The sequence below is a fragment of the Myotis brandtii genome, unplaced genomic scaffold (assembly GCF_000412655.1).
Source record: "Myotis brandtii unplaced genomic scaffold, ASM41265v1 scaffold433, whole genome shotgun sequence".
NCBI classification, from domain to species: domain Eukaryota; kingdom Metazoa; phylum Chordata; class Mammalia; order Chiroptera; family Vespertilionidae; genus Myotis; species Myotis brandtii.
The window spans coordinates 1,013,739-1,023,550 of NW_005366559.1; the positions used below are offsets into that span (position 1 = coordinate 1,013,739).

Consider the following 9,812-nt stretch of genomic DNA (forward strand, 5'->3'; position numbering starts at 1 on the left):
GACAGGCACCGGGGCCAGCGCTTCTCTGCTGCTCGGCGGACACCATCAGCCTGGGGCCCACACTGTCTGAGGCCTGGTCCTGCTGGCTCTTTACTTTTAATTAAAAGTATTTCTATTGATTTCAGAGAGGAAGGGAGAGGGGGAGACATAGAAGAGATAAGAGAGAGAGAGAGAGAGAGGACCCGAAGCCGGGAGGCATGGACCGACTGACACACCTCCATGTGGGGCTGGAGGGACGAGAAGCGATAACCAAAGAACTTACATACTTACAGGCACAGCCCATGGGCACGGGCAATAGGGTGGTAAGGACCTGGGGGGTGAGCAGGGGCTGGGAGGAGGGGGGTAAAAAAGGGGGTAAAATGGGAGACATCTGTAATCCTATCAACAATAAAAATATATTTAAAAAATAAAGTTTTTGAAAGAAATTTTTAAAAATGATAAATCATTGATAGGCTGCCTCCTGCACATCCCCCACTGGGGATCAAGCCCACAACCCAGGCATGTGCCCTGACCAGGAATCGAACCCTGACCTCCTGGTTCAGAGGTGGATGCTCAACCCCTGAGCCACAGAGGCCGGCTCTCCCTGACTTTATTGCTTCTCTTAGTAACTGTTCTAGTTTTCCATGGACCCACAGTGAACATGCGCGATGAGCAAGGATGTGCCCAGGTGCCCAGAGCTTTCTACCTACATAACCCCTGGGCCACAGCGGATCCGAGTGACAGCCCAGAGCACACCACACTGAAGGGGTCAGACGGTCCTGTGCTTCCACGCCTCGCAGGTAAAATCCCAATGCCTCCCTCCAGCGCGCCTGAACCCTGCCCGCCAGCCGCGTCTCCTGGCCCCTCTCCCACACCCACTGCAGCCACTGCTGCCCTTTCCCTGCCCAGGGACACATCCCCGCGGGCTTTCTCTTCTGTTCTCTCCTGGCCTGGGACCCGCGTTGCTAAGATACGGTCGTGGCCACTCCAGCTCAGCACTCACTGGTCCCTGCCCACAGACTCCAGAACCCTCCCAGCACCCTCTCCGAAAGGCCTGCGCGTCACCACCAGCTGCATAACCCTCTGTCCGAGCGCACTTTTTACTCATTGGTGCGTGTTTACCGAGTGCGACAACTCCCCCCGCACCTTCTCCAGGTACAGCTTCGGTCTCCTCGACTGCAGGTCCCCTGGCACCTAGAGAAGGTACTGGGTGCTCAAGAAATACTTGCGCAGCCCTACTGTGTGGCTCAGTGGATAGAGCGTCGGCCTGCAGACTAAAGGGTCCCAGGTTCCATTCCTGGGCACAGGCCCAGGTTGTGGGCTCAATCCCCAGTAGGGGGCATGTAGGAGGTGGGCGATCAATGATTTTCTCTCATCATTGATGTTTATCTCTCTCTCTCCCACTCTCCCTTCCTCCCTGAAATCAATAACAATATCCTATATAATAAAAGGGTAATATGCAAATCGACCGAACAGTGGAACGACCAGTTGCTATGATGCGCACTGACCACCAGGGGCAGATGCTCAGCCAGAAGCTGGCTCATGGCTGGTAAGCGCAGTGGTGACGGCGGGAGCCTCTCCTGCCTCCCCGTCAGTTGGACATCCCCTGAGGGCTCCTGGACTGCAGAAGGACGCAGGCCGGGCTGAGGGGACCCCCCTCCCCTCAGTGCACGAATGTCATGCACTGGGCCTCTAGTAAATAAATAAATAAATAAATAGCGTTCAGTCATTGAACAAACAGCGAAAGGAGAGAGGAAAAGGGAAAAACCCTGAAGTGTACGCTCGCAAAGACTTTGTTTTATTTTCTGTTTTGCATGTTTTGTTTGTTCTTTTTTTATGCGACTGCTTTACTGAGAGACCTCACAGAGCACGCAGGTGGCCCAGGTAACTGTACCATTAATGGCTGTTAGTATCGTCACGGGATTGTGCCGCCATCACCACACTCAGCTGCAGAACCTTTTCATCACCCCCCAAAGCAGCACCATGTCCCACTGCCCCCCCCCCAGTCCCAGCCACCCAGCCACTGCCTGTCCCTGTGGACGATGGCAAGCGCCCCGGTACCTGTTGGTGTGCGGGCATGGGCAGGCGCTGCAGGAGCCCTGGATGGCGTTGCCGTAGTAACCGTCCTGGCAGCGCTCGCAGTGCTCCCCGGCTGTGTGGTGCTGGCAGTTCTGGGGACAGACAGACGGCACAGTTAGCCGCAGCCGATCACACGGGGGACTGTGGAGACTGCGGCCACCCTCGTCGCGCAGATCGTCACCACGTCCACGTTCTCCGCAGGGTGTGGCACTTGTGCTAACCGCAGCGTTCCTGTCGGTCCCGCCACTGCTGGTGCTGGAGAGGGTGTGCGGCCCTTCCGCCCACCACTTGGGGTTTGGTGCTGGGGTGACCAGCTGGTTCAGGTCCATTGCATAGCTGTGGGTCTTGACTAAGTTCCGTCCCTCCCTGAGCCTCAGCGCTTTCCATACATCAACTTTATTGCTGTGTGATTTACATACAGCTCCAATTTTCTTAAAATGTGCGGCTAGGATAACACCCACTTTCCAAGCTTGCTGGGAGCGTTTCTAAAAATATAATAGAGCTGCCCAGCCGGCGTGGCTCCGTGGTTGCGCATGCTGCCCTGTGAACCAGGAGGTCAGGGTTCGATTCCCGTCAGGGCACATGCCTGGGTTGCAGGCTTGATCCCCAGTGTGGGGTGTGCAGGAGGCAGCCGATCAATGATTCTCTCTCATCACTGATGTTTCTCTCTCTCCCTCTCCCTTCCTCTCTGAAATCAATAAAAATAGGTATTAAAAAAAATACAGGAAAAGGTCCCTGAGAATCTATTGTCTACAGGAGAACTTTCTGAAATATTCCAGAAGACTGTTTTCCGGTGGATGAGCCACGGATGGCTCGCCTGTGTTCCTCGCTCCCACTCGCATCAGCCCTGGAGGGCTTGTGCTCAACTGTGTGCACATCTCCTTCTCCCCGGTCTCCTCCTGAGCTGCTCTCCTCTGCTGGCCACGCCCTCCACAGCCTCCTGCCGCCCCAACAAAACAGGAGCCCACGGGGAAGACTTCGATTTATTAGCTCCTCGCAAGAGTTAAGTCCAGGACCCTCCCATTCATATCATTTAATGGCCCGGCTGGTGTGGCTCAGAGGTTGAGCACCGACCTATGAACCAGGAGGTCACGGTTCGATTCCAGGTCAGGGCATGTGCCTGGGTTGCAGGCTTGATCCCCAGTGTGGGACGTGCAGGGGGCAGCCTATCAGTGATTCTCTCTCATCATGGATGTTTCTTTTTCTTTTTAAGTCTTTATTCCTCTTTTCCCCCATTGTCTCCCTTCTAGCCTGCCCCTGCCCCAGGCCCTCACCACCCTACTGCCCGTGCAGTGAGTTATGCACACATGCATACACACATTCTTAGGTTGATCTCTTGTATCCCTCTCTCCCTCTCCCTTCCTCTCTCTGAAAGCAATAAAACTATATTTAAAAAATCACTTAATGAAGCAGAGGTTTAGAAGCGAAGTTGTTAACGTGGAGGAGGGTGAGGGGTGAGGTCCTTCGGACTCGTCTCTCGGGCCTCCTGCACGTGCACAGCCCCGCTGCCTGGGGTGTAGGATGTGACAGTGGATGTCCCGGGCCCGGCGGGCGGGGTGGGGGTGGGGGAAGGACAACACAGATCGCCTGCTGGCAGTGTCACAGCGTCCATGTACTCACGATGCATGTTCCAGAGCCGTCCTGGCATCGATGTGAGTGTCCGTTGCAATTGCAGGGCACACACCGCCCGGTATACAAGTCTTTGTTGTCCCGATAGTATCCGGGGCTGCAGCCCTATTTTTCAAACAAAGTGTTCAGTCAAAACGGGGGAAAATTATTATCCAAAGCACTCGACCGTTCTAACGGACAAGCCTCGCTTCTTAAATCTTCTCCCCTTAGTCTGTGTGTGGATTTCACTCAAACACCAGCCTGTCCACCTGCTTTCTTCTTTGTCTGTTGGGCTCTGTTTTGTTCCCGGGCCCTGGGGGGAGGGGGGTGTCCTGGGGGGAGTGTGTTTGTGCCCGAGCGGGGGACGGGGTGGGGAATCCCGAGAAGGGAAGTTTGGAGGGTGGGTGTGGACCTGCTTCCTCTCCTTCTCACGCCAGCTGTTTCCAGGGTGAGGGGATGGGGTGGAGGTGAAGGTGCAAAGGGGATGAGGACCTCAGTCCTTCGTGGGGAGGATTCTAAGCAAATCCCTTCAAGTTCAAGTTCTTTGGTAGCCATTCCCTCTCCAGGTACGGATTTGAGCAAGTGGGCAAGGCCCACTTGTGGGAGGAGGGGAGGAGGGGAGGAGGGGGTCTTCACTGGGACCCACACAACCGGGGCAGGACTGTGGGATCGAGCCCCTGCCCCTCAGGAGCTACAGGCAGCAGGGGGAGCAGGGGGGAGCGTGCCCGGTTCCCACAGAACTGGCAGGGATAGCGGGGCTGACTGTGCGCAAAGCCAGCTCAGGCAGCCCCTCCCTGCTCCCGCTCCACAGCGCTGACCACTTCTGTCCCCCGTGCACTGTCTCTCCCAGGGCACACAGCCGTCACTCTTCACACGGGTGAAAAGAATGACCCTTTTTAGTGAACTCGTCTACTTTAAAGAGGTATTCTAGTTAAGGACGCCCCCGATAAAGAGAAGCAACTACTCCTACACCAGCCCCTAAACATGATTTAGATTTCTGCCTTTAAGCCGAATTCCAGGCACTTTCGTTCCTTCGCAGAGAGAACCAGTGTCTGGCTAACGCCAACACTGCCCCTCGCTCCCCTCCTGGCCTCCGAGGTGCCCTCTCCTCAAAGCACCAGGAAATGTAATCTTTCAAGATAAAGGTCATTTGTCCAATCCCCTCTCAACAGCCCCTATGTCTTCAGACTCCGAAACTACCGCCCAGGGACACCTGGACGTGAACTGGCCACCCTGACCCGTCCGTGGCCAAAAGCTCTCTCCCGGTCAGTGGGGACAGCGGGACCAGGGACCGGCTGGCGGGAGAGCCTCCTGCACTGCCCGTCTGGAACATGCCCGTGGCTGCCGGGAGCTTCTTCCACAGTGACCCGCGACGCCACACTGTGCACAGATCGAGACCGCAGCTTCCAATGTACTTTTCCCTCCAGCTGCCAGGAACCCAGCTTAGCCAAGGAGCCGCTGCAGGAAACCAGATTCCTTCAGCTGCGCTATGAACGGGCTTGCCCAAAGGATCGAAGCATGAAAGGAATGCTCTTCAGCCAAAAGCACAACCGAGATTCCTTCAAACGAAATTCAGCCGACCAGGGTCTGGTTGCCTCTGCAAGCCAGTCACCGCGGCTCATCAGGGGTGAGGACCGATGATTATCACCACCTGTCACCTCTCACACACACAGTAATCACATTGGCTAAGGAACAAATTATCCAATAAAGAGGTACAGCAGGTTTGTCTGCAACAACATCACCAAGTAAAAGCCTCAATTGGACGTTCTGTGGGGGGAGGGCAGGCGACCCTGGTTAGAGGTAAGTCATCCACCCTGATCTGCTCTCATTCGAATCGGAAGAAGTCCTCTGCCCGAGTTATGGGTCCCTCGGCTCTCAGATAAGCCATCTGTCAGTTCCTGAAATGTGATCATTTCCCCTCCATAGAGCACACGAACCCCAGTTTACGTAAAGCTCAGTTCGATTCCGACTGCATGAAAGACATTCCCTCAATGACAGTGAGTGTCCTGAGATGTGACTTCAGGAAAGGGGCTTGCAGCTCATCATTTCTTAAATGATCATTTTCAGGGTAACTTTCCCAAGGACAGCTGAGGCTCCCACAGCTATTCAGCAGCCGGAGAATCATGGCTGTGAGGCTCCGTGCAACGCCCAGGACGTGGAGAGAGAACCGAATGTGTGAGCTCAAGCCCTCACTGAGCCGCCTGGTCCGTGTTGTACCAACATCTTAAAACAGGGACTTCGCTGACCCTGATGGCTGCCTTCGAGAGTCATTTTCTTCCGAGCAGAACTGGAAAGCCGATGGGCTCTGGGCTCTTTGTCTTGAGGCTCAGGTTACTCTCAAAAGGGCTCGTTTCACAGCTTATAACCTCCCACAAGTGTTCAAACCCTCAGCTGCCTGGCACTTCCAGGGGGGCTGGTGTTTGTAGGGTGTGTGGCTAGCCTGCCGGGCCCTGCAGTAAACACGCCAGTCCAGGGGAGGGGAGGCCGCCGGCCCCGCCCCAGTCCCCCTTTACCCACTTACACCCTAAGGAAGTTAAGACGCCACAAAGCTGGGACCCCTCCCCAGCCCCACGCCAAAACGTAAAGGGGACATTACCTGGCTGGGTTTGAACTCCACAAAGCCTGCTTGCTGGCTGCTTTGACCAGGAGGCTGAAGAAACGCCACCCTTTGCTGCTGAGCACCGTACCCCAGACACTGCCCCAGGGCCGCCCCGAAGATCCACAGCCACCCCACGCTCCGGGCCGACCACCTCACTGCCAGGGGCATCCTGGTCCCTGGGCGTCCGCTGGCTGCACACCAGCCTCTGCCCTGCCTCTTATACCAGCCCTTCCTGCCGGGGCCAGGCCGCCTGACTCAGGTGAGGCGGGCTGTCTGCGGCGGGAGGCCCCACCTGTACCTGCACCCATGAGTCAGCCTGGGGAGAGCACCGTGAGCCGCTCCGCAGAGCAGCCGCTCTGTAATCCCTGCCAGGCGGGGCGGGCACCACCTTCCACCCACCTGGCCTCAGACAGGCGAGCGGGCGGCCCTAGCCAGGAGCAGCTGTAAATCACAGGCTGAGTCACGGGAGGCCACACCCTGGGTGGGAGGGCGGGAGGGCCATAATCCCAGGCTCCACTCCTTCCCTGGAGCGATGGATTTCAGTCAGCCGGCTGGAGAGGAGCCGAGGGATGTGGGGAGTGGGGGCCCTGTGGGCTACATGGCAGGAGACAGGAGCCCCAAAACATGCAGATAATACACTTTAGATTAAAAAACAACAAGAACTCCTGGGTGCCGGTCCCCGTGCGGTGTCCCACCCTTGAGGGCTGAGAAATGAAGGGTGTCCGTGGGACACACAGGACAATTATTTCCTGACAACTGTACCAACATTGTGATTTCTCCTCTTGCTTAGGAAGAGAGCAGACTTACAGCCTGAGGTGTGTAGTCGCTTCATTTTAGAGCACATTTTTAAAAAATGTATTTTTATTGACTGCAGAGAGGAAGGGAGGAAAGAGAGACAGAAACACCAATGATGAGAGAGCATCATTGACCAGCTGCCTCCTGCACACCCCCTACTGGGGATGGTGCCCACAACCCGGGCCTGTGCCCTGACCGGGAATCGAACCGTGACCTTCTGGTTCATAGGTCGATGCTCAACCACTGAGCCACACCAGCCGGGCTGAGGGCACGTTTTAATCCCGTGAGGACAAGTCCAGTCGACTGGGCCTCAAGCGAGGACCTGCTGCGAGTGGGAAAAGGGGACTTTGATGTCCCCACGAAGGATTGGGATGTACTTGGACTTAACTCTGCAGGGTGGTGATGGAGGGAGCCCTGAGTTAGAGAGAAGCACGAACTCGGGTCGGTACCAGGGAAGCAGCAGCTCGGATACTGGGGTGCGCCTGGGGCTCCTTCCAGCCTCCGGGAAGCTCTGATGTGACCCCGGATCCACGGGCTCCTCAGCTCTCCCGTGGGTTCCGAGACGCTGGGATTTCTTTCCACTTAATACCTGAGGGGGGGTCCAGGCAAGACAGGAGCCACAGCCCCGCCGAGACCTGTGCGTGGAGCGGGCGGCCAGACCAGCCGGTGCTGGACAGCGGCCAGGAGTGCCCGGGGCGCTTGCACGGACAGGAGAATGTCCTACCTGGCACGAGTCACCCGTGTACTCAGGGGGGCAGGCACACATCTCCACCGTGTGCGCGCGGCGCCCGCTCCCTGTGTCCGAGGCCTCCTCCAGCCCCACCCCGCTCAGGCTGAGCCGCTGCGTCTCGCTGAAGTACAGGCCGCGAAGGCGCATCTCCTCCAGCCCCGACAGCACCACCATCAGCTCCGCCCGCGTCACCGGGGCGCCGCTCCCCGCGTGCCGGAAGCTTCCCTGCAGGGAAACAGAGAGGCAGGCTCACCTCAGGGAGGCAGACACCCAGACAGTCGACGACACAACAGAAAATAAGATGCAGTCGGATAGGAAGGGCCTGACGGTGGACAGACACTCAGGCGTCAGATGTCCTGCTTCCTCCCAGGAGGAGGGAGAGCCACGTCGAAGGGGGGAAATGAAGGGAGGAAATCAGGAACAATGCAGTGAAACTGAAGTTTCCAGTGTTAGGCTTCTTTTAAAATGTACTTGTGGCCCAGCTGGCGTGGCTCAGTGGTTGAGCATCCCACTTGTAGGGCTCCCCCCACCTGCAGAGCCCCCTGCAGAGCCCCCTCACCTGCAGGGCCCACCCCACCTGCAGGCTGGCTGGGGGCGGGGTGGGGGGGCAGAGGCAGAACCCACCTTTCGCACTGCGCTCCCGTGTAGCCAGGTTTGCAGGAACACTGCACGCTGCTCCCCGTCACAACGCAGCTCGTGGCGAAGCTTGAAGGAGACAGAACAAAGGCCGGTGAGAGTGGCATCGATGGGCCTCGGGCTCATTACTTTTGGCCACAAGGAGGCAGCGACAGGGACCAAGGGGCTGCTGCTTTGCTGAAGAACGTGTCTCCCACGGAGACGTGCAGAGACAATGAGGGATTCGTTCAGCCGCCGTCGGGCACATTTTGGTGAACAGGGACCAAAGGTGTTTGTTCTGTTCTGTTTTTGGCCTGAATTCCTTCCCCTAAGACGAGCAAAGCAGCTCACTGGGACGAGACGATGACAACAGCATTTTCCCAGAAATAACAAGGAAGGCATCAAACAAGCCTGGGCAGCTAGTTCTTTAGGAAAATGTTCTCCGTGTTTATTCTAGTTCTTTTACATCAGCACATGGCCTCTGGGAGAAAGCGGTGGAGGGGCCGGGCCGGAGCCCAGGGCACTGAGGCAGGAGCGTGGGGCCCCTTTGGGCTGTTTCCCAAGTCACGTTGTGGGATTCTCATTTCCCTTCTTTTAGTTCTCAACTGGCGTACATTTGAGAAGCTTTTAAAAATATGTACATATTTTATTGATTTCTGAGAGGAAAGGAGAGGGAGAGAGAGAAACATCAATGATGAGAGAGAATCACTGATCAGCTGCCTCCTGCATGCCCCCCACCCTGGCCTTTGCCCTGACCGGGAATTGAACCATGACCTTCTGGTTCATAGGTCAATGCTCAACCACTGAGCCACGCCAGCTGAGCTGAAAAGCTTAAAGAAAAAAAATAATAATAAGAGAAAAGATCGTGAAAAAAACCCCTTGAGAAATGTCTATCTCTGTGCTTTGAACATTCCGCTGTGTAAATCTGAGGGAAATGACTCCATTTACCATTTGCTGGTAAAAAAAAAAATAATAATAATTATCTATAATAATAAAAGAGTAATATGCTAATTAGACCGGATAGCCGAACGACCTTCTGGACGTCCTTCCAGATGACCTTCCGGATGAAGCTTTGGCTGCGAGGGCCGAGTCCCTTGCACGATTTTGTGCACTGGGCCTCTAGCAATAATAATAAAAATCTTATTTGGGAGCTTCTCTCGGCCGGCAGTGAAAGCCACAGCTCTAAGGGACAGTCGGAAACCCGCCAGCGGCACCCATCTTGCTGGAGGAGACTGGATACGGCTGGGCCGTCGGCTGATGCACTCACGGAAGATGAAAGCTTCCTCCATCGCGTGGGAACCCGCCGCCTCCACCCACTCCAGCCTCTGCTCCAACAAGTCTGGGCGGAGCGGGACGGATCTCCGATCCGGGCTGCTCAGCGGCAGGACCAGGCAGGCTGGCTGAGCA

General features: G+C 56.2%; 2 protein-coding genes across 2 annotated transcripts in view; both read right to left on the reverse strand.

Annotated features, from left to right (window-relative positions):
- The window catches only part of LAMA3 (laminin, alpha 3), a 49,200-nt gene extending 42,629 nt beyond the window's left edge, over positions 1 to 6,571 (reverse strand). Inside the window, exons 1-3 of the mRNA XM_005874312.2 lie at positions 6,263 to 6,571; positions 3,679 to 3,792; positions 2,041 to 2,150 (exon numbers count right to left, since the gene is read on the reverse strand). Coding sequence (XP_005874374.1) covers positions 2,041 to 2,150; positions 3,679 to 3,792; positions 6,263 to 6,433 — 395 coding nt within the window. The 5' untranslated portion in view covers positions 6,434 to 6,571. The remainder of the gene's footprint in view (positions 1 to 2,040; positions 2,151 to 3,678; positions 3,793 to 6,262) is intronic.
- A 799-nt stretch (positions 6,572 to 7,370) lies between these two features.
- LOC102256222 (laminin subunit alpha-3) overlaps positions 7,371 to 9,812 on the reverse strand; it is a 24,397-nt gene continuing 21,955 nt past the window's right edge. Inside the window, exons 8-11 of the mRNA XM_014546159.1 lie at positions 9,620 to 9,776; positions 8,415 to 8,495; positions 7,785 to 8,015; positions 7,371 to 7,649 (exon numbers count right to left, since the gene is read on the reverse strand). Of these exons, the coding sequence (XP_014401645.1) occupies positions 7,371 to 7,649; positions 7,785 to 8,015; positions 8,415 to 8,495; positions 9,620 to 9,776 (748 nt within the window). The remainder of the gene's footprint in view (positions 7,650 to 7,784; positions 8,016 to 8,414; positions 8,496 to 9,619; positions 9,777 to 9,812) is intronic.